The sequence below is a fragment of the Oratosquilla oratoria genome, chromosome 26 (assembly GCF_046742065.1).
Source record: "Oratosquilla oratoria isolate Oo_2021 chromosome 26, ASM4674206v1, whole genome shotgun sequence".
In the NCBI taxonomy this organism is placed as follows: Eukaryota; Metazoa; Arthropoda; class Malacostraca; order Stomatopoda; family Squillidae; genus Oratosquilla; species Oratosquilla oratoria.
The window spans coordinates 46245544-46270313 of NC_134802.1; the positions used below are offsets into that span (position 1 = coordinate 46245544).

At 38.9% G+C, this 24770-nt stretch overlaps 1 protein-coding gene across 4 annotated transcripts; it reads right to left on the minus strand.

The window, feature by feature from the left end:
* Positions 1 to 5470: 5470 nt before the first annotated feature.
* On the minus strand, positions 5471 to 24088 carry LOC143039511 (guanine nucleotide-binding protein G(q) subunit alpha-like). 4 transcript variants are annotated; one of them, XM_076209657.1, is made up of 5 exons: positions 23549 to 24078; positions 18382 to 18532; positions 17001 to 17526; positions 13794 to 13953; positions 11971 to 12453 (listed from the first exon to the last, which is right to left on the minus strand). In XM_076209657.1, the coding sequence occupies exons 2-5, from the start codon at positions 18501 to 18503 to the stop codon at positions 12269 to 12271; spliced, it is 993 nt and encodes a 330-aa protein (XP_076065772.1). In that variant the 5' UTR covers positions 18504 to 18532; positions 23549 to 24078; the 3' UTR covers positions 11971 to 12268. The 4 variants fall into 4 exon arrangements, with proteins under 4 accessions (XP_076065774.1, XP_076065772.1, XP_076065771.1 ...); XM_076209656.1 differs by having other exon boundaries at positions 18382 to 18535; XM_076209655.1 differs by having other exon boundaries at positions 11972 to 12453; positions 18382 to 18539.
* Between the last annotated feature and the right edge of the window lie 682 nt (positions 24089 to 24770).

The following is a 24770-nucleotide window of genomic DNA, read 5'->3' on the forward strand; positions in this document are numbered from 1 at the left end:
TCCTCTATCTTACTTTCTAAATCTCTGCACTAGAATTTAAGATTTTAGTTCCTCTAGAAGACTCTTTTTGCAACGCATGAGATAAGGAAGTCTGTGGTGACATTTGTGGGTAATCAATATATCATCGATCACATTTCGGTGATCGACGTTCCAGACCCCTTGCCTTCCTCACGTAAATCCAGGTCGTTCTATTTTTCACCCTTTCCAAATCGTCATGGAAAGAGACATTCGATTCATCATCACAATTCTTTCTTGCGATGAAATTTGCACAAGTTTTAGTTTGGGATATAAATATCCTATAAATGGTTAAAAACCAATAACCGATTACAAATAAAAACAAATAAGAGGAAATGTTGATTTCTACACCTCTTGTAGGATTATATTAGGGTGGCTTAAATGAAACAATGGGTTATATGATAAAGTAAATATTTCACAACACAGAAGTAAATATTTCACTACACGAAATAGCGTGCGTACACTTAGGAGGCGAGACCAAGACTACCCCACGCCAACCCTTGAGTTGGCGCGAAAAGCATACATAAATCGCATTTGCGATTACAAAAAAGAAGAAAAAAAAATGCTCACAGATATATACAATAATAAATATATAGCAATAAATAAACAACATTGCAAACATGTATATACAACACACAAGAAGTATGTCACCAATACAATGCTCGGTCACCACCCTCAGTGACCCCACTGAGCAAATGAGAAAAACAATTGACCACAGCAAGACAAAATGGACAACATATACATCTGACTCCATACACACCACAGGGGAATGACAAAAGCGTGGAAAGAAATTGGCTCATCAGCACACCCTATACATAACATAACACATATACACATACATAAAGGAATACATAAATAACTTATATAAACACAATCAATTATACATACACATGAAATATATATATATATGAACTGGCGCCAGTAAAAAAAATACATAGGACAATTGCCGGACGTCCGGGACATGAAACATGAAACAATACAAAATACACAATATACAAAATACACATGAAATAGACAAAAGACATAGGACAATGGGAAGAACAAAACACCATTGGCAGAAAAATAACAGTTGTAAACATAACAAAGATTACATCCCCTACCACAGGTACACCAAACCCAAATGAGTCTGCGCCCAAGAAAATACACAATTTACAATAGTAAGGGCTAGGGGGGTACAAAACTTCACAATCCAATTACATACAAATACACAAAAATACATACAAGAGGCTCACTCGACCATCAAGGCCTAGCACTTCGTGAACGTAGATGATACGAGTGGCCTACAATGGGTGATACAATGGGAACATTGAGTGTTGGGGGAGGTTGGGTGAATGCAGGTATGGGCACCTGCGTCTTTTTAAGCCTGTCAGAATGGCAAATCTCACTAAGACCCGTAGATGGGTCAAAAACCCTGAATTTGTTGGGATGGAGCTGTTCTGTTACTAAAAAGGGACCAGTGAATTTACAATTTAGTTTGGACTGGCGGTCCGGCATGCTCCTAAAGACATGATCCCCAACGATGATGTTCACAGGCTTAGCACGACCATGTTGGTGTTTTAACATGTCAGCCTTGGAAATAACAAGTTTGTCCCTAACAGACGCATAAATATCATGCAGCACATGACTCTGAAGTTTACTATAGTCATCCACATTGTAGAGGGGACGAGCAGGACTGTCAAGGATGTCATAAGGGAGTCGTTTCTCTGATCCAAAGACAACACAATGGGGCGTTTTTCCCGTAGAAGCGTTTATGGTGCTGTTAATACAAGCACTAACATGGGGAAACCAATCCTCCCAAGACTCATGAAAATGACTAGCAAGGTGACGTAAGATCTCCAAAATGTTCCTGTTTGTCCTCTCTACTAGACCATTGGACGCCGGATGATAAGCAGTAACAAAAGTTTGTTTAATGCCGTAACGTGCACAAATGCCTGCCAAAACCTCGTTCTTAAATTCAGCCCCATTATCACTAAGGAGCACCGAAGGAATGGTGTATGGACACAACACATGGGAAACTAAAGCATGTGCTACAACTGGTGCAGATTTGTTACGTAAAGGAGCTAGGACCACAAAACGACTAAAATGATCCACACATACAAGGACATACACAGAGCCCTGTGTGCTACGAGGCAGTTGCAAAAGGTCTATAGCTACAGTCTGAAAAGGGCGAGAAGGAATAGGGTACTCTAAAATGGGAGCAGTGCTCGTAGAACCTTTGTTCTGGGCACAAGAACTACACCGGGCCACATGAGAGGCAATGTCTAGTCGCATTTTAGGCCAATAATACTTCTTCCGTGCCATAGCCAGAGTTTTGTCACGACCTGGGTGACCAGCCTGAGGGGCATCATGAGCAAGGGACAAAACAATGGGAACTAGAGACTCAGGGATCACTAGCTGCGCCACATCCTGCTCAAACACTTCCACATTGCGAATGAGAACTTCGTCCTGTAGGGAAAATTGGTACAGAGGTACTGGTAAAGCTGGTAAGGTGGAATCATCACCAGACTCCAAAGCATAAATGACAGCAGACCAGACAGGGTCTTCACGCTGAGCTTTTACCAGATCCTGCAGGGAAAAGTTATCAATCACGGTAACAGCAGCAACAGGGATATTCCGTGAAAGTGCATCAGCAACATGATTAGCTCGCCCGGGCAAATGCTTTAGGGTTGGATTGAATTCCTCAATCGTGAGGAACCATCTGGCTAGGCGACCTCACAGATTCTTTCCTTGAAAAAGCTGAGTGACAGCAGTGTGGTCCGTGTAGACCGTAATAGGATATCCAAAAATGATATCACGGAAGTGCTTTAAAGCCCACACCACAGCCAGGGCCTCTAAATGAGTAACAGAGTAACGGGACTCAGGTTTGTTTAGAATGCGACTAGCATATGCAATAACATGAGGTCTACATCCATCTACTTGTTGCATAAGTACAGCTCCAATACCTGTACCAGAAGCATCTGTACAAATAGTAAAGGGGATACTATAATCAGGGAAAGCCAATACAGGTGCTTCAGTAAGAGCAAGCTTCAAAGAATCAAAACTTGTCTGATGGACATCACGCCACTGGAAGGAAGAGTCCTTCTTGAGAAGGCGAGTGAGAGGGGAAGCAATTGAAGCAAAGTCTTTAATGAATGCACGATAGTAACCTGCAAGTCCAAGGAAGGACCGTACATTTTCAACCGACTTCGGTACAGGGAAGTCTCTGACTGCCTTGATCTTTTCACCAGTGGTATGGATACCATGTTTGTCTACAACATGACCTAGAAACTGGATACTAGCCTTGAAAAAGGAACACTTGGGTAAATTGAGTTTCAACCCAGCTTCAGCAAACCGTTGCAAGACAATGGACAACTTAGAAAAGTGGCTCTCCACATCTTTGGAAACAAGAATCAAATCATCCAGGTAAACAAAAAGTCCATTCCCAATTAAGCCATGAAATATAGAGTTAACTAGACGCTGGCAAGTCAAAGGAGCATTCCGCAAACCCATGGGGCAACGAAGCCATTCATAGTGGCCATTGGGAGTCGAGAAGGCCGTGATCTTACGAGACTTCTCCTCCAGGGGTATCTGCCAAAAACCTGCTTTTAAATCTAAAGTGGTGAACACTGTATTACCATTGCCAATGGACTGAAGAAGCTCGCTTAAGATAGGCAGAGGATAATGATCAGGAAGAGTGACCTCATTGACTTTCCTATAATCAACCACAGGACGAAAAGATCCATCCTTCTTAGGCACCAGGAGAAGAGGCGAATTCCACTCGGAGTGGGACTCCTGTACAACACCTTCACTCAACAAATCGTCAACCAAGGACTGGGCTATAAGCCGACGAGAGTGAGGCAACCTGTAAGAGGGGACGTAAACAGGACGAGTGCCTGGCTGAAGGTCAATTCTATGAACCACACGATCCGTAACCCCTAATGGATCACCTGGTAAAGCCAAAGCCTGACGGTGGGTAACTAGCAGGTCAAGGAGACGAGGCGTCTCTTTAGGAAAATCAGTTTCGCCTACAAATGTGGCAAGTTCAGAAGCTACGCGAGCAGGGTCACGTGTTGGAAGAGACTGTAGAACAGAAGCTGCTATAATAGGCGAATCCTGGAAAGCAGCAACGTGTACCACCTCAAAGGAGCCTAAGTGACTGCCAGGAGAGAGAGAAATAGGAGCACCCGTAACATTGGTTACCATCGCTGTGGTAACGTGATCCTCACGAATAGTGGAGAGAGTTCCTTCTAGGGCAAGCCGACGAATACGAATAGAATCAGGCAAAGAGAGAACGTCAGACCCGATTGGGGCACCTGAGACGCGCACTGGAACTCGAACAGAACTTGAAGGTTCAATAAGATGCTCTCCTACAACAACAGCAGCACAATGAGCAACAGGGGCAGAACTCTGAGAAATTGGGACAGGCACATGTGCGGACTGATCAAGCACAAAAGAATCACAAACGGAAACTGGCCTATCCGAAGCAGAGATATCAACTTTGCAGAAAGTCACTACACGGAGACTAGGAGAAATATCTATGCTATGAGCTGTAAGAGCATCAATACCCAGGAGGCAATCACACTTAAGGGCAATGCCAGAGACAACAGCAAAAGTGACATTGAATACTGTAGCATGCGAGGAAATATGTAAAGGAAGACAAACTGATCCAAGAACAAGCAAGGGAGACCCTTGCACAGAATGCAAATTATTACAAAAGGGAGATAAAGGAAGATTATACAATTCTCGCAAGGCAAAGTAAGTCTTTCTACTTAACAGACTACATTCTGCACCAGTATCTACAGTGACTGAAAGAGGCGTTTCCCTAGTGAAAAATTGAAAGGTAATTGAGAAGATTCAACAGCCACAAAAGGAATTATTTGAGACCGATCATTGCTGGTCAACTCTTGGGGTTGGGAAACATGCGCTGGGGAAAATGGGATTGACGAGGCTGGTGAGACGTCTCATCCCTAAGTTTCAAAACCTTGAAACATTGATCAGTCGAATGTTTACACTGACCATGAATATGGCAATAACTGAGTCTACCTGGAGGCTCTACTCTGGAAAGGTCATGCGAATGATTAGAAGAAACAGTAGGTACACTCCTACCAACAGGGGACAGTTTTGACTTGTGTACCTGGCGCCTACGGCGGAAACAAAAATCGCTGGAATGACCAGACCTGTTACAAAAAGTACACAACAGGGGAGGGGGTGTAACTGTAGATTGAGGGGAACTAGGAGTAGAAACTGTAGACTGAGAGAGTTGAGGAGAACAAGGGACATGACCCTGTTGATGAGCATTGCTAATACACAAAGAGCTAGATGGGACTTCTCCCAGTTTACGAGAAAGTTGTGATGCAAAGGACAATAGAGTGTCATCAGGCTTATACTTGAGAGAAGATGCTGCTCGTCTCTCAGAAGGCACCAAAAAAAGAATATATAGAAGAAACTCTATAATAAGACGAAATCTATCTACAGAAATGTTACCATTCTCTACCCAGTCCGACTGGGACAATACCACAAAAGCTTCAACAGCAAGGATACTGGCCTGAGCTTGCGCCCGACGATAATCCAGAGTACCCAGTCGGGATACGAGAGTATCAGCCAATTTGAAGCACCAATGGAACGCACCACCACCAAGAGTATCTGCGAAAATTTTAAGAAGAAAATTAGCCCTAAAGGTGTCATAATCATAGTTCAGAAGTTTAGGATCTAAACATGAAGCCGAGAGGAGCTCTGTAGCAAAAAAATGTGGCACAATCTGGGACCTCACAAAGAAGATCTTCTCAGGCCCCGTCGAAACATTCGACTGTACGATTGCGTCCTCACATTGACGGATAAATACAGCAGCCCTATAATTAGGGTCTATCCCAGAAAAAGGGACCACAGTTGGATTCTGATGCAGTAATGTTACCCTATTTCCCATTGGCTCAGATGAGCATGTCGGGCTGAGAAACGAAGGCCTCGATTTAGACATGGTGGGAGATGATAACTTTGTCCCACTTCTTAGAAGCATAAGAAAACACTATCACCAAACTAATACAACACTCTAACGCCAATATGAAATGTAAAAAAAAAATAATATAGTGGATCACACAGACAATGACATATAATTTCCAGAAACACAAGCATTGACACTACCACTAGGAAGAAAATTATATTACGACCGAAATGAAACACACACGTCGCAGGCGACGAAGGTCGTCCGGGGCAAGGTCTAAATATACAGGTCAGACCGTTTACATTCTTCTGCGCAGCTTCTGACGTCATTTGGATGAGTCCATTTTCTCTTTGTGATACACTGAAGAAAACTGTGAAACGCCAAGGAAGACAGGAACTATAATATTTTATATATTATATATATATTATATATATTATATATTCATATATATAGACAGGAACTATAATATTTTATATATATTTATATATATATTTTATATAATATTTGTCAGAATATAACTAATTGCGTGGAGCGATGCGAGCGAAGGCGACGTCATTTTCGAACGACGGACCAGCTTCAACTGACAGCTATAGGACCCGCTAACCCCACTTTGAACAGCCAGGTGACGTTCACGGGCCCGCTGCGCCAACTCCCTCGAAATTCGGTCGGAAGTGGTTAGACCTTATATTCTTAGATCTTGGTCCGGGGTAACATTAAGGGACGCGAACGACGTCACCACAAAAATTTATATAATTCATACAAACATAAATTGTGTAATGCATACAAACATAAGCATTGGAAAACAGAACCAATGCAATACATAAATCAATAATGTAATGATACGTAAGTACATATACGTAAATAAACACGCGTCGCCAAGCGACGACAGTTCAACATTCAAAATAAAGCATACAATACAAACATAAGCATTGGAAAACAGAACCAATGCTATACATAAATCAATAATGTAATAATACGTAAGTACATATACGTAAATAAACACGCGTCGCCAAGCGACGACAGTTCAACATTCAAAGTGAAGCCACGCCAATGACGTCACGGTTTCGAGCAGGGAAGCGTCACCTAACCGGTCTTCACAGATTTAACTTTGGCTTCTCCTGGAGCAAATAAACTGTCTAATTCACCATCCAGGCGCAATTTCCACTGAGGGAACCACAGGAACACAAGGATAATCCGGGCAGGCGACGATGATTTCCAAGAACCGTAGGGAAGAAAAAATCACCTGCCGGCAAACGGCCTGCGCCGAAATGCAACTGAAAACACAGTGTCTACAGCACTATAATGTATATTAATAAAGTCACTGAAAACACCTAGCTGGAACGAAAAAAATGGGGAGAAAACACAGCACAAGAACACAAAATGTTAATGTGTAAGCCGGCAAATCAAAGTCACTATGTATTAGGGTGGCTTAAATGAAACAATGGGTTATATGATAAGTAAATATTTCACAACACAAAAGTAAATATTTCACTACACGAAATAGCGTGCGTACACTTAGGAGGCGAGACTAAAGCTAGCCATACACCTGCAGATTTGATCGCTCAGTTCCAGCAGATTTGATCGCTACGGACCAAATCTCCTAAATATCTGCCTGTGTATGGGGCGATAAAGATAAAACCTCGCACATCAAATCGCTCATTTTGATCTTCCATCATGTTGGAAGTTCCCCCGTACAGATTTTATCGCGAGTCTATGGATAAATGCGAGAGTTCTTTCCTTCCACAGGTTGAATAGTTCAGTGTGTGGCTGACAGCAGGAGAGATAGGTTGTGCCCTGAGCGGTGTCACCATGGTTTGTGTATCTGACGCTCGTTTTACGAATACAGATTTTATAACAGAATTCATTGAAATCTATAAAACACATACGTGCTTATGGCAAGTAAAATCCCCAGAGCATACAAATCGTGACAAACGAGATTCAGCCTACAAAAGTCTTTTAACTTATTGTCAAACAGTAAACCCTGACTGTGATGTATCTTTTGTAAAGAAGAAAATAGCAAACTTGAGGAATGCTTTTAGAAAAGAACATGCAAAAGTTAGAAAATCTACGAAATCAGGTGTTGGTGCTGAACACACACTGGAGGTGGAGTTGGATATCTGAGCGATTTAGTCTGCGCAGTTAGTGGCGAGTAGAGCGGCAGATTTCATCTCTCGCATTCCATATCTGTTGGTCATGAACGATCAAATCTGCAGGTGTATGGCTAGCTTAAGACTACCCCACGCCAACCCTTGAGTTGGCGCGAAAAGCATACATGAATCGCATTTGCGATTACAAAAAGAAGAAAAAAAATGCTCACAGATATATACAATAATAAATATATCGCAATAAATAAACAACATTGCAAACATGTATATACAACACACAAGAAGTATGTCACCAATACAAACAAGGTAATTTGTAAACTCCAGGAGTTGTATTACTCTTGGATCTATGATGTATATTGACAACTTTACTGAACAAATTGTTGGGATCGAAATATAAAGATCTCTATATCTTCGCTTATTCTTCTCCGAAAGTGGGTCATCAGTATTATTTTACAAATGTGCTACGACATAACTTTGTGATATATATATACATATATATACATATATACATATATATATATATATATACATATATATACATATGCATATATATACATACATATATATATATATATACATATATATATATATCATATATATATATATATATATATATATATATATCCCAGAGAACAGGCAGGCTTTAGAAGCGGATATTCGACTCTAGACCATTTGCAGGCGATGAATCAACTAAACGAGAAAACAACAGAATACAATATATCTCTCTGTTTAGCTTTCGCAGATTACGAGAAGGCCTTTGACTCGGTAGAACAAATAGCAACAATAAAGTCGCTACTCAAGTAGGGTACAAACGAACAGATCGTAAGGGTCCTACAAAAGACTTATGCGAAAGGCACCGCTGTAATTCGTCTACATAAAGATACAGAAAAGATTAAGATCGAGAAAGGAGTACAGCAAGGCGATACAATTTCACCCAAATTATTTACAGCTTGCTTGGAAGAAATTTTCAGAGGGTTGAGTTGGGAAAAGAAAGGTTTGAAGATTATGGCGAATATTGGAACTAAGATTTGCGGATGATATTATTTTTATTTCAGAAAGAGCAAAGACTTGCAAGATGTGATGAGTGATCTGAACAAGGAAAGTCTCAAAATAGGTTTAAAATGAATAAGAATAAAAATAAGTAATGTTCAACACAAAAATACGAAGGAAAGAGATTATAATCGATGGTAAGAGTCTAGAAGTTGAAGAGTATAATTACTTAGGTCAGATGGTGAAAGTGACCAAAGATCATGATAATGAAATAAAAATCCGTATTACAATTGGTTGGAGAGCGTTTGGTAAGTATAATAAAGTCCTGAGAGGCTCTCTACCTTTATATTTGAAACGTAAAGTTTACAATTATTGCATTCTACCAGCAATAATCTACGAGTATATGTGTGTATATATATATATATATGTATATGGTGTCCGGACATAATCCCTCCTGGACACAATCCCTCCTGGACAGAATCCCCCCTAGATAATATCCCCCCTGGACAGAATCCCTCCTAGAGTATATGTTTATTTATGTATTTTAATATGTTAATGTATCTATATATTAATGTATTTTAATATATATTCTCATATAATATTTGACTGTATATGTGAGCATATGTTTATTTATGTATTTTAATATATATAGTATTTTCATATATGTTTGTAAGGATCCTTTTCTACCCTAGCATTAAGGTTTCCCAGTACTATTACATTTACACTTCTCCCTAAACCCTCTATGCACTCATTTAAATCTATCCAAAAAGCCTCCCTTTCTTCTACACTCTTCTCACTGCCAGGCCCATATGCACTTACAAAAACCCACATCTCCTTTCCCAGTTTCACCTTCATCCACATTATCCTTGAGGAAACCTCCTTCCACTCCACTACAAGTTTACCTATCTCTTCACTTACTAGTATAGCCACCCCTTCCCTCCCTCGCCCTCTCTTCACTCCTGATAACCTTCCACTTACACTCCCAAACTTACAATTGCCCTTCCCTTTCAGCTTAGTTTCACTCAAAGCCAACACATCCATCTTTCTTCTCACAAACATACTACCCATCTCTTCCCTTTTACTCTCATCTGTACCACATCCATGCACATTAAAAGATCCAAACCTTAGGGTGCTGGTCCGAGAACTTCCAGACCCTTTTGCGGACGACACTGCGCTTGTGGCAGGATCGGAGGAGGGATTGAGGAAGTTAGTGACAGAGTTTGGGAGAGTGTGTGATAGAAGAAAGCTGAAGATAAATGTGGGTAAAAGTAAGGTGATGAGATGTACAAGGGGTGAAAGTGGCAGTAATCTGGAAGTGAGCATTAAGGGAGAGCAACTGGAGGAAGTGGATAGTTTTAGATACTTGGGTGCAAATGTGGCAGGAAAAGGTGGAGGTAGAATGTAGATTGAGAGAAGCGAGTAAATGCCTTGGTGGATTAAAAAGTGTAATGAGGAATAGACATTTGGGAATGGATGCTAAGAGGAGACTGTATGAAGGAGTGATTGTGCCAACAGCACTGTATGGAGCAGAAACATGGAACATACGAGAGGAAGAGGGAGGGAGCTTGAATATGTTTGAGATGAAGTGTCTGAGAAGTATGATGGGGGTTACTAGGCTAGATAGAGTGAGAAATGAGGAGGTGAGGAGGAGAACAGGGGTGGAAAGGGAGTTGGGAGATAGGGTTGATGAAAGAGTATTAGGATGGTTTGGACATATGGAAAGAATGAGTGAAGAAAGACTAGTAAAAGAGGTATGGAAGGCAGATGTGGAGGGAGTGAACATGAGGGGACTTCCTAGGATGAGATGGATGGATGGGGTGAAGGGGGCTTTGGGGAAGAGGGGAATATCTGTTGAGGAAGGACAGAAGACAGGGGTGAATGGAGAATGGTTGTATATGGAAGATGTTGTGATGCATGAGGTGGAATGGACGGGGGGTGAGGTAGTGTGTGTGAGCAAAATTTTGACGCAGCCCGAAGGGATTTCTCCCCATCTTCTCCTTTATATGGGGGGACGGAGAGGGGGGGTCGCCGATTTAATGAAGCGGCCTTGCTGTGGATGTGCTGTGTCTTGCGACACTGCTTCTGACCCAGGGTAGTGGACAAGGTACAGGGATGACCCGTCATCTAGGAGGTGCTAAGATGGGAGGGAGGGTGGAGGGGTGTGGAGTGTTTTCAGGGATGGAATGGGTGGGAATGATTTTATGCCTTTTCCTTTTTGGCTACCTCCCTAATAAGGGGGAAAAGCCTTGGTATATGTATGTTTGTAAGGTGTAGTAGTGAAGCAAAAAACTGTTTTTTTTTTTTATAAATTATTTATTCAAACAAGTATATAAATGTCTGTACTGTATTCATTAGCATCTCGGTAAGGTAAAGTAAGATGTTAATTGCTTTGCATGTGATGATATATAATGGGAGAGCTGCTAAACTGAATAATGTGGGGGATTTTGTCCAGCCCGCTCACTTTTGTGGAGGGATTCTGTCCAGGAGGGATATTATCCGGAGGTATTTTGTCCGGGGAGATTGTGTCCGGGAGGGATTATGTCCCGGATCCATGTATATATATATATATATATATATATATATACATATATATATATATATATATATATATTTTTATATATACAAAATAACCATAGGAGAAGGGAAATTTGTAGACAGTAAGTTCTTTCGTATATTACATCTTCAACTGAGTCTGAAGATGTAACATACCAAAGTACTTACTGTCTTCAAGTGTCTCTTCTCCTGTGGTTATTTTGCATTTTCGTATCACGGTGATGTGAGCGCTTGCATATATATATATTTATATATATATATATATATATATATATATATATATATATATATATATATATAGATACACGTGTGTGTGTGTGTGTGTGTGTATGTATATATATATATATATATATATATACACGTGTGTGTGTGTGTGTATTTATATATATATATATATATATATGTATATATATAAATATATATATATATTCCTCGTTTTGGTTTTGTGATGACTTACTGTGCACAGATGCCAATGTATTCGCTTAGTTCTGGGTTCGAGTCCCGCACTCCTCACAGATTCCCAGCAGTGACTATTACCTGTCCCATATGTACAAGTCCATAGGTGACGGCTTCGGCCGCAGCTGCGCGCCTCCTGGCGTAGTCCTCACCTTGTTCTTATTGGTGCACAACATGATATTGTACTTTCATCTGAGCGGCTGATGAGCTCAGGGAGGGTCGAGGCCATATATCACGTGAGTCCAGTTGCTAAGATCCTGCCTTTAGAGATGTTCGCAGTGAGCCAGGAAAGTACCGCTTTCGTATTGGCCACGTCCACAGCACACGTGAAACGGCAGCTGAAGCCAAGCTTTCCGCGGGGCACGACCTTCTTGTACATTTTTTTAATAAATTCCATGGCGTCCTCTTCACTCTGGCCTGTCACGGGATGCAGAATATCAGTATTCAAGCGAGGGGGGGGGAGAAGGGGGTATAGGTGTGAAGGAAGAAAGGTAGGATAATAAATTTGATGTAAAAATTATCAACATTCTATATTCTATTATCAATATTCAGCATCTAATATTGTTTGTTTTTATTAGTCTCCAACCAAAATAGAATGTATTGTGTCTCTGGTCTGTAGGGATGTCACTAAAGAACGTTCTGTGAAAAGTAGCTAACGCACGTCATATGATATGAAAAAAATGTGAATTGATAACAACAGAACTGGAAATATCTTTTACACTTAATACTAATACCAGATGAGAAATCGTGACTTTAGGCTACCAGGACATTTGTTATAATACTGTCCAAAGTTTCAAGGTCCAGTTGGGGAAAGAACTAAGCGACATGACGTCATGTTCGCCAACGGTTTTGTTTGTTTGATCTAAGTGCGTTTTCTTATTTCGTTTTTTTTTTTTTTTTTTTTTGCTCATTCATTTTATATGTCCAAGCTCGTCATACACACAAATATTTCCTGTGATGATGTTTATATAAAAATAATAACCCACAGTAGTCGAAAGGAAATATATTTACCAAATGGTTAGATGAAACACCATGCAGTCTTTAATCGTACGAAAAAAAATCGCTAACTTGAATTCCCTTTGTCTTTTATTTTAATTAACCTCCACCCCAGCTCCGAGAGGGCTAAACAGAATACCAGATAATTCAATTCTGCTGAAAGGAACGTCTGACTTAAATAAAATCATCTAAAATTTGCTGTAACAAAATAAATGTGTCGTATTTAGTACAAGTTTTACTATATAAAATTGGATTCAATATGAATGTGGAAAGTTAGGTTTTAGTTATAATCTTTTCAGTCTCACATTATTAGTTACATTATAAACACAATATGTTCATATTATTATTTTCTACAATTCACTACCTATTATCTTAGTTATGTTGTAAATACGATTTGTTCATATAATTTCCTGTAGTTTACTGTATATTACATAAAAATAGAGAAATCATGACAATTCTAGATATATAAAATTCGTTATTCTTTGTAGATCTATCCAAAATAAGGACGTTCAAATTACGTATTATGTTCTACAACTTATAATCTAATGCTTTAAATCTCACAAAAATATATGACAACTAAAAACATCCTGTTTGACAGGAATGCGTTCCATTTGGTACCATACAAAATCACAATAATAATTTTAATATTATTACTAAAGTAAACGATTACAAAATAATAATTATAATAATAATAACAATAATAATAAAAGAAAAATTGCCACAAACAAAAATTTTGCTACAAAGAAATAAATCATTCTTACCTCTAAATTCAGGAAAATGTTGAGCAAAGCTTTGTTTTTCTAATTTGGATCGGAAAACGTCCAGTTTGTTGAAAAAGATCATTATTGGAATGTTGTTGAAAAGGGGATTACTGTAAATATTTTGAAAAACTTCGATGCTCTCCACTAAGCTATTTTTGTCCTAGAAATATTGAAAAATACATAAATACGATGATGATAATAATAATAATGATAATAATAATAATTATAATAATAATAATAATAATAACAATAATTATAATAATAAACATCGTTATCATTATTGTCGATGCTTCCTTGAGCTTAATTGCGCGGAAATCCACAGTCCTACAGTGACTGGCAATTGTCCTCAGGACATCACATATACCTCTCTGCTAAAACGAACAATAATACGTGTATTTTACAAAAATCTAAAGAAAAAATCTACGTTTAATAAAGAAATTAAAAGCTTGAAAGTGCACACATAATATATATATATATATATATATATATATATATATATATATATATATATATATATCAAATCAGCCATCCTGAGTCCACCGCTGATCAAAGTCCTCCTTCATTGCATTCCATGAATCACACGATTGCGCCATCCTCTCCCACGTCACTCCTGCAAACTTCTCGATCTCGTCTCTCCACCTTCTGTCTGGTCTCCCTCTTCCACGCTTCCTATCTCGCGGCGTCCACTCAGCAACACACGTGCTCCATCGCTCATCAGTCGTTTGCACTAACTTACCTGCCCAATTCCACTCTTTTACCGCCTCCATAATATCTTTCACTCTAGTCTGCTCTCTCACCCAACTTGCTCTCCGTATCTCAGCATTATCCCCATCATTGATCTCTCCATTTTCCTCTGTGCTGTCCTTAGTTTTGTTTCCATTGCCTTCGTTAGTTTCCAAGTCTAACACCCGTAGATTATTGCTGGCAGAATGCATTGATTGTAAACTTTACGTTTCAAACATAAAGGTAGAGAGCCTCTCTGGATTTTATTATACTTACCAAACACTTTCCAACCAATTGCAATACGTCTTTTTATTTCATTATCATGATCTTTCGTCACTCTCACCATCTGCCCTAGGTAATTATACTCCTCAATTTCAAGACTCTCACCATCAATTACAACCTCTTTGAACTTTCGTGTTGAACATTATTTTGGTTTTACTTTTATTCATTTTTAAACCTACTTTAAAACTCCGCGAGTTGAAAGTCGGAAGTCCAAGGGTATAGTTCCAATTAGCCCAGTCTAAACATCAGCCGTGGCAAAGTAAAATGAGTACAGTGAGGAGTTCTGCTCCGCAAGGAGAGGTACTCGGTGCAGCCCTCTTCCAGGTGCTTATGCTGGACATTAATGATAATATCAACAGTGATATGATAAGCTTCGCTGATGACACAAGGCTATTCAGACCCAATAAAATGCCAGAGGACTCAGAAATCCTACAGAAAGATTTGTTTGGGTAAAGTTTACAAATGGGCCACAGATAACAACATGAAATATGGAGACAAGTTTGAATAAATTAATTTTAGCTGTTGTAGAAACTCTAAAAGAAGCTATCTGGATCCAGACCAAAACAGTATCAATACAACAGATCATGTTCAAGACCTAGGAATTACATTCTCTGCAAGCTGTAACTTCATTGGGCACATAAACAAAGTAATAATGAAATTTTCTCGATTAGCAGGCTGGATATTAAGAACATTCAGGTCAAGAGATAAAGTTACCATGCTAACTCTTTGGAAATCCCTTGTTTTGCCAAGATTAGATTACTGTTCACAGCTGTGGAGCCCATCTAATGCAAAATATATTACAGGGTTAGAAAAAGTTCAAAGACATTTCACCAAACATATTGAATTCCTAAAAGATCCAAGTTATTCTGAAAGGCTGAAATCTTTGAAATTACTCTTTAGAAAGAAGACGAGATCGTTATACAATAATTCATCTTTAGAAAATATCAGAAAAACAAGTACCTAATTTGTCTAATGAAATAGTTGTATCTTTTTCAAACAGAAGAGGGAGTAACTATTTAGTACTATTAGTGCCCAGAGGTAGAGCTGGTAACCTATATAATAGCTTCAGGTGGAGAGCAGTGAGACTATTCAACTGTGTTCCAAGATACATCAGAGATATGAATAACTGTAACTTAGAAACTTTTAAAATCAAGTTGGGTGAGTTTTTGGCCCAGTTGGGGGATAACCCAGTGTGGCGTAGTGCCATAAGGTACCCTGGCATTCGACATGAGCAGGGCACCGTAAGGTTGCACCGTAGTATTGTAAGGTGTCCCAACCACTAGACGCTTTCCAGTACAATGACTCTTTGTCACGGCCACAAGGCCTTCATTGATGCATGTGTACGACGTGGCATCGTCTCCCTTTTGCGTAAGGAAAACGGCGTTGCCCCTATGTCAGTCTATACCAGTCTCCCATACAGAAAGCATCCAACGCTGTCACTCCTGTACGCCTACGTCACAATAAAGATTCAAACATTGCCCCCCAGGACTCCCAGGGGGGCAGAACTCCCTAATAAAAGTAGAGAAGGCATGGCGGCGGACACTCCGTGTTGGCCCAGTAGATTGAAGTAATCTACTGAATTACACCAAGTAAACCAAGTAAGTAAAGTCGCTCCATCCTAGCCCCGTGAACATACAGCCTAGGGTTTCAATACCATAAAGGTAATTTATTCATACACTCACACACTCCAACTCTCGTGGGTGGGGAGTTGGGGGCGTGTGTGCGTGTAAGGTCACATTACCTATAGATCGGTCATATATAAGCTCTGAGCTCTCTTCCGGGAAGGAAATAGCTGTCGATCACGAATCTAACACGTGATCCAAGACCATGGTGAATCACACACACACACGCGCGCGCGCGTATATCACCAAACCATACTTATAATTCAATATATAAATAACCTACAAGAACAGATTCGTTTTTTTTTTTTTTTTCAAATGGTCAGAACCAATATCCTCGCAGCACTGAAATGTCTTGGTGATATATTCAAGCGTGTCAATCACCAGCACAGCTATTTCTATACCAGTTTTTCATTGAAAAAATACATGTGTACCACATCATAGATACCATACGAGTGACCAATAGACACATTTTCAGTAGTTACAGGGGAAATACCTTTACACGGGAAAAAAAAAATACAACAAATTGATTAATTAATTAGATAAATTAATTAATGAAAGAATAAATAAAGTGCCTTCTCACCTCATCCTCCACTAAGGTCCTGTCGAACTCAGCGAGGGACGCCACGAAGAGAACAAGGGAAGGTTTGTCGACGTGCCTGAACCACTTGGCCCGTTCTTGTCGCTGCCCACCGAGATCGATAACATTCAGCGACATGCTGGGTAGCTCGAAGTCCTTATACACCGCACCGCTCGTTCTGTAACGCATGCGCAGAACGTCCTCCAAGGTCGGGACGTAAGTGTCTTGGGCAATGCGACCTAGAGCATTGAGGAAATACACCGCGTTGTCCATCAGATGAAACTCGTTCCCTCGCGCTGACGCTGCCTTGACACCCGCGTCAGCCCACATCAGAAGACCTGCTTCTAGCACGTCCTTTGGTATCTCTACATCTTCGTCACTTCCCGTAGACTTCAGGGAGTCCAGGTCTTCGAAGGTCTGAGCTGCCTGTCGACCTTCGTCTGTGTCGAAGTCGAGACCGAGTTGGACCATTGCCTGGGCGAGTTTGCGAAGACACTCCAGAACGTTTTGGCGGATGTGAGGAGTGTACCTAAGAGACAATTTCCACTCTAAATAACGGCTATGAATACTTAACATAATTATGAAAACACTTCAGCCCCCCTTATATGGGCGGGGTTGCCAAGTCAAAAAACATTTTGCCTTATGGTAGCAATGCGGAGGAATGGACCGGACTTAGTAACAATGTAACGAGCGATGGAACTATCGGTTGTTCTAAAAGAAGATTAGATAACTTCATGGGTAGGGATGACAGGTGGTAAGGGAAATGGGACTGCCTAGTGTAGGCCTTATGGTCTCTTGCAGTCTCATTCTCCTCACCCATAAGACGAGGACACTGACCCGATAGACCAGTGTTTCTCAACCAGGGTTCCCCGGAACCCTAAGGTTCCGCAAAAGGTCGCTAAGGGTTCCGCGAGAACAAGTGAGATAAGCTAATACACTTTTGATTTTTTATTTAATTTCATATACGTAATATAATTAAACACTCACGACATATTTTTTGGTTATTGTATTAATGTAATATAGACATAAGCCTATCTCCTATTATCACGATGAAAAAATGAGAAAGATATGGTGTATATATATATATATAAATATATTATATAAATATATATATAAATATATATATTTTTTTTTTTTTTTTTTTTTTTTTTTTTCAGGGATTCCTTGAGACATGCAATTTATTTTAAATGTTACGCAAGGGTACAAAGGTTGAGAAACGCTGCTCGACAGACGAATCACAGAACCCCAACAGACTTTAGACACAAACCTCAGTCAAATCTACGCGACCCAAGATACGCTAACAGTGACCTCGGAAAAATTATTAGTAAGACCCAAAGAACGGGCGTGGGTACTGACGACCCAAAGAACGGGCGTGGGTACTGACCTCCGACGTTCGTTGGGCGGAAGCCCGTCGCCGAAGTGGAGACGCATCTGGCGAAGAAGTGTCGACTTGCCTGAACCCGAAATCCCGAAGATAATGAGTCGCTCCTTTTCTTTGATGACCATGGGGTACCTGTCGGCGTCACCGTTCTCCTCTTCTTCCTCCAAAAGGAGATGGAATGGTCAATATCAGTACAACATGAGCACAATATAAGTACATTATCAAATTAATACGAGAGACTTGGTATCTGTGAGGACTAATTGACTAACGGAGACAGGAAACGAGAGATTGAATGAACGGTGGAGTCCCGTTAGCAATGGCAATTAGGCCATACGGTCTTAAATCCATCAACTCTAACAATTGCTAATATGTCTATTCATCTCGCAAGGGTAACGACTAAAGAGTAAAACAAAAAATATTGTATTTGGGGGGGAGGGGAAATAGAATGACCCTGGCTCCATATCACTCCTCAAGGTCAATTGTGTTCAGATAAAGGCCAATAAAGGTCACTCCTAGAACCTCGAGACTGCTGCCTTTTCAAGATACCCTATAACTATATAATTGGGCTATAGTTATAAATGTTGGATTTTTTTTTTTTGTAAACAGAGTCTTATAATAAACTGTAATGGATAGGAGATTTCGTACACATCCACCTCATTAGCAATAAGCAATATATTTCCCCTAAGAACTGCAATTAAAAAGTGATTTCTAATCATAATTTTTTACCTGGTATTTTATGTATTTACCTGGTATTTCATTTGCATTACATGTTAAAGATTAACCATGTTACGGTATCTGACTTTTATATTCCATTTGGAATTATCCGACGTCAAACTGCCCGGGGCTTTATTCCGAACCACTAATGGATCATCAAGAGCAAGGGACATAAATGCAAACCTTGATGATATGACGAGTCACTCTGACCCGTGACATTAAAAATGAGTTAAGTTAGTTGCGGTTCTGCCATTCTCCACGTCGACCCCCGTCAGAAATACACTAACTTTTTGAAAACCGCTAGTGACGTATCTATTAATTTGCGGTATTTATTTATGGGGTTCAAAATACTCACACTGATAGGAACTATCCAATGATATAGATAAGAATTGCTTCTGTGAAATTGGCAAACAACCTTATGTTACCAAGTTTTCATTAATAAAAATAGTCCAGTACGGAAAATTGTAGGCACCTGCAGAAAACAGATTTCTATGATTTCCCTGCTCCCAGCACTTGCAAATATATATATATATATATATATATATATATATATATATATATATATATATATATATATATATATATATATATATATATTAGGTGCAGTTGTCTTTTTCTCCTTTGCAGCCCCTAAATAAAATAAGAAATAAAAATACGGTGTAAATAAGTAAAACAATAATAAATAATAATAATAATAATAACAATAATAATAATAATAATAATAATAATAATAATAATAATAATAACAATAATAATAATAATAAATATCTAAAAATCGCTACTGACGTTACTATTAATTCCCGGTGCTTATTTATGGAGTTCAAAATATTCAGAATTATAAAAGCTATCCAATGATATAGGTAAGAACATATGTGAGACTGGCATTCTTTACTCATGCCCGCTCAGTATGGACATCAGTGAGGACATGCCAGTCGCTACGTGCAGATCTGCATAGGGCACAATGTGGACCCAGCTTACCGTAAGCCTCAGAGATTCTAATTTGACAATGAATAAACCATATATAAATTTGAACTGTTTCAGCTGTTGGTGGATAACCTGTTTGGATGAGTGTGGTCATTCGTAGGCCCAAATTCACATAAAGGTATTTGTATCTTTCCCCACGTTCTCGCTGGTAAAATCCTCCCTCCCACGCGCCCGAATCCATTGCGGACATGTTCCAAGACTGGGAAAACGGATGCAAGTAACATCCTGCGGTTTGTCCTTATTACGTGAGTCACTACGACATAACCCATGGCATCAGTGTTTTGTGGATGGCATTTTGAAAAGTTGGAGAAAATCAGATCCCGTCAAACTAACCGATAAATGTGGATATTTTTCACATGAAAATAGAGTAGCGAGTCGTACAGATTGTAACAAGGGATTTTCTCGCGCAGTAACACGTGACGTCATTGAAATGTTTATCTTCGTTTTTAGGAACTGTGCGGATCGCTATTCGTCTAAACTGGTGACCATTCATTTTTATTGAATATTTCCTCTTGTATGCAAAGCCTCATTTACACGGGGCAAGTTGAGAGGCAAGTCAAGTATGCAAGTTACTTGGACTGCGGAGGAAAGCGAGCAAGTACTTGTTCACACAGGCTATTTTTTATTAACAATTTTGTAGCTGCCATGGGACGCCTAAATTTATTTCCATTTTATTTTTTCTTATGGTCTTCCTTTCCCTGATAAAACCAAAAGTACTTTACCAGTAAAGTTGCCAGATTTATTTCCCAAACTATTGATTTCCACTGCATGTTACTTGTTTATTGTTTTTCTATAATAAACATTACGTGGCTGAATGACTGTTGGAAAATGTGCACATGTACTAAGGAAAAATAACATTAGAAAACCCTACGTATAAAAAGAATACGAGTATATATGAATTACACCACTACTTCCAGACTTCGGGACTTGTTAGACAGTTATGGCATTTCAATATCATTAATTTGCATAATCATTATTTTGCAACATTGACCCCATCCTCCATCAGCCGGGGTTATCGAATGGTGTACCAGGCCAGTAGAACGTTCTAGAAGGCTGTCGTGTGACACTCAACTCACCATGAGGCATCAAGACCTTTGCAACTGCCTCTTCAATCTTTTTCCTCCGCATCAATGCACATAATTACTGAAAGATCGTAACATAAACTAACATACTATAGTTAATGTATTCGTAAAATATAATATATAGTAAATCCCAACATTCAACGAAATGATACAACTCCACCTGCGTATACAACGCCAAAAGCGCGGGTCGATGTCCAACGGACTGGTGATCACCTTGAACACCGTCTTGTAAACATCAAGACATATTCCTTCCGTTGTCGCAAAATCTCCTTTAAAGCATGAAGCATATAAATTTTTCATCTGTGTACCCGTTTCACAGCCTCTGATTAATCATTCAGATACTAGATGAAAATGTCTGCCAACTCACTGCTAGTTTTCGATTTTGGAAACTATGAAATATGTGCCCTGAAAGAACCATGGACAAGTTGAAAATAATTAGTAGTGACAAATCTTCTATAAGTGTCCCGCTGTCGAAAAAGTGTAGTTCGAAGTCGCTTGTGTTTGGGGAAGGAATAAAGGAAACTTTATGTACAGACAGATGATCTATCGAATTGCGTTCAAGGTAAAAAGTAAATATTCGTATAATAACCACCAGTTTTAATTGATTGGCGTTACAGGTTCTGCACTCTAACAAGTGTTGACCTGCAACCTGAAGAGCACTACCACAAACTGCTTTTCCTCGCCCTCACCTTTCCGTTGTGATCCCCACCACCTCACCCTCCACTGTTGGATCGCTGGGAGGTATGATACGGGCACCCAACAGGCGAACACCGAGGCGTGAAGCTAGTGTGCCCTCGTCCGAATCCTATTTCTAAAATATATATATATTAATTTAACCTTTGCGGACGCCACTTTCAATAAACAAAAAAGAAACGAAGAACTATGTGTTGTTTTTATCCTACAGTTATTATTTTTTCATTGCAACATTCGTTTTGCTCAGTTTTGGGTAATATTTCTGAAAGGAAGTCGGTATCACATACGGAATATTGACAAAAAAAATTTAGCCGCACACTGAATGCAAGCCGGCCGGCAGGGAGGAGTGTTTCAATATATTGCATTTTGTCCCGTTCTTCAGTCTGCCAGGATTAACATAATGCTTCTGTCTACTTTAACTACTGAAAAATACATAAATGACGTACACAGATTGCACAAATATTTATCGACCAGTAATAATGGTTTATACCAAGAAACCATAGTTCTTGTCAACTTTTCTGTGGAGAGACTTCCTAATACAATGATTCAGGTACAAGACAAACCTTTAATAATTCAAATCAGACCTATGAACATCGAGTGTTACTATTATAACCAAGAGAGGAATTCGCTGAGTGAATATCATACTTATCAAAACAATGTAATCGCACGTCTGGCAACTCGTACACGCAACATTTCGGCGAAAATTTTACCATAACAAAATTTAGACACGTTTATACTTTAAAGTGTTATTTCCATTTTTTATAGCATTCAGGATTATAATGGCTATAGTGACTCAAAGAACAGTGCTCAAGATACGGAGATCCGCTTCTTAAGGCACCATGAAATTACCATTGGATTTATTTACAAATATTTTGTATCTACAATCTGTCCACGATTACGAAGCCGTGTTTCAGCTTTGATAAGGCTGCTCACCAGTGATATTTTTCCTTACAACTCCAGACATATATAACATGATTCAGTATCCTGAGACTAACAGAACTAACAAACTATATTTTGCATTGAATATTAACGACGCATTTGTGAACACACGCTCCTAGTGTTTTTATTGCATATATATATATATATATATATATATATTTATATATATATATACACATATATATATCTGTATATATATATATATACATATATATACTGTAATTTGATATATATATATATATATATATATATAAATACTGTATATATATAATATATATATACATATATATATATATATATACTGTATATATATATATATAATTATATATATATATATATATATATATATATATATATATATATATATATATATATATATATATATATATGAGAGAGAGGTGAGGAAAGGTGGTGAGGTAAATACAGAACAGCTGGATTTTTCATTCACTGACGTTTCGCCCTTACCAGGGTATCCTTAGTCCTGTCTACTTTGTTATGGTACATCTTCAAGCTTGTAAGTTGCCAGACGTACGATATAAACCGCTAAATGGCATGCTTAGTATTCACTCAAATTTCAGATCACCTCAAAACATGAAAAAAAACTCTCCTGAAACTGTAAAAGTACAGAAAATCGCAAACACAGCTCTCTAACTTCACTCCACCTAGCCTATTCCGACTTAACCAAATTAGTTACGTAAACATTTTTTTTTTTTTTGTGTACTTCGGCAAATACCCATGCAACATGCTCAGACACTTACCGTTTTATTTTCCTGGTCATGGTTCCCTTGTTTGCACCCACAGCTGCACAAGTTCGTCCACAAATCTTGTAACGCCATGACATCCAACTCCTAACAGAACTCGCTTGAAATTGTCTCGTTGACAATCCTGCTTCTCGAGGGACGAAAGGGGAATGTTTTTCCTTCGTTGTAGGAGCATGAAGAGAATTTTATTTTTGGTGAAAATGAAAGGTCAATTCTGCCAGTTAAAACAGGTAAGAATGTACCTCCGTCTTCCGACCATTTTACGTTTCCGTTGGCTCATGTCATTTCTATTTATTTTCTTTGTCTTCTTACACTGTAACGGACATCATCACCCACGTGAAGTCCTGAAATGACTGCGGGTATAACAGTGACGTATCCTAAGATGAAAAAGGCTTTCGTACTGCACAACCGGCCTCCCTTGTCCAAGTCCTTTGAGACCTCTAGATACGGTTAGAAAAGATATTTTTATCTAAATATTCCTTCTTGATATATAATCTTTGAGCAGATTTGTTCTGCTTTTCCGTTGACAGACGAGTTGATATGGGTGTTGGCACCCTGTACATCGAACATGAAACTACTCCAGTGTGTGTGCGCGCACACACACACACACATATATATATATATATGTATATATATATATATATATATATATATATATATATGTATATATATATATATATATATATTCTTGTAAACTGACGACGAGGTTAAATGACACTGCTGTTTCTATTTTCCTGAATAAAAAAAATAACGCATAAACAGCAATATCTATGAAGTGCCTTCTAGAGAACACACACACGCACACACTATATATATATATATATATATATATATATATATATATATATATATATATAAAAACACATATATATATATATATATATATATATATATGGAGGATGGCCCAGTCGAGGCATACACCCGTCCATCACCCATTTATTTTCCCTCTATATTAACTCCCTACGGATGACAAACCATCTCTGCCCCCCCCCCGTGTTCAATTCAGAAGTACTGCAAAGGCCATAATGTCTTCGCACACGAATATAAAGCGACATGGAAATTCACAGTAATTCACTGCAGTTTAAAATGATTTGGCACGCACGACTTGTGAGTTAACAATTATCGTATGTTTGGCAGCAATATCCACACTGTACACTCCCGTCACCAAATTTTGTGTTGCCATCGGCTACTGTGATAGACAGAAATCGAAGTTGAATTG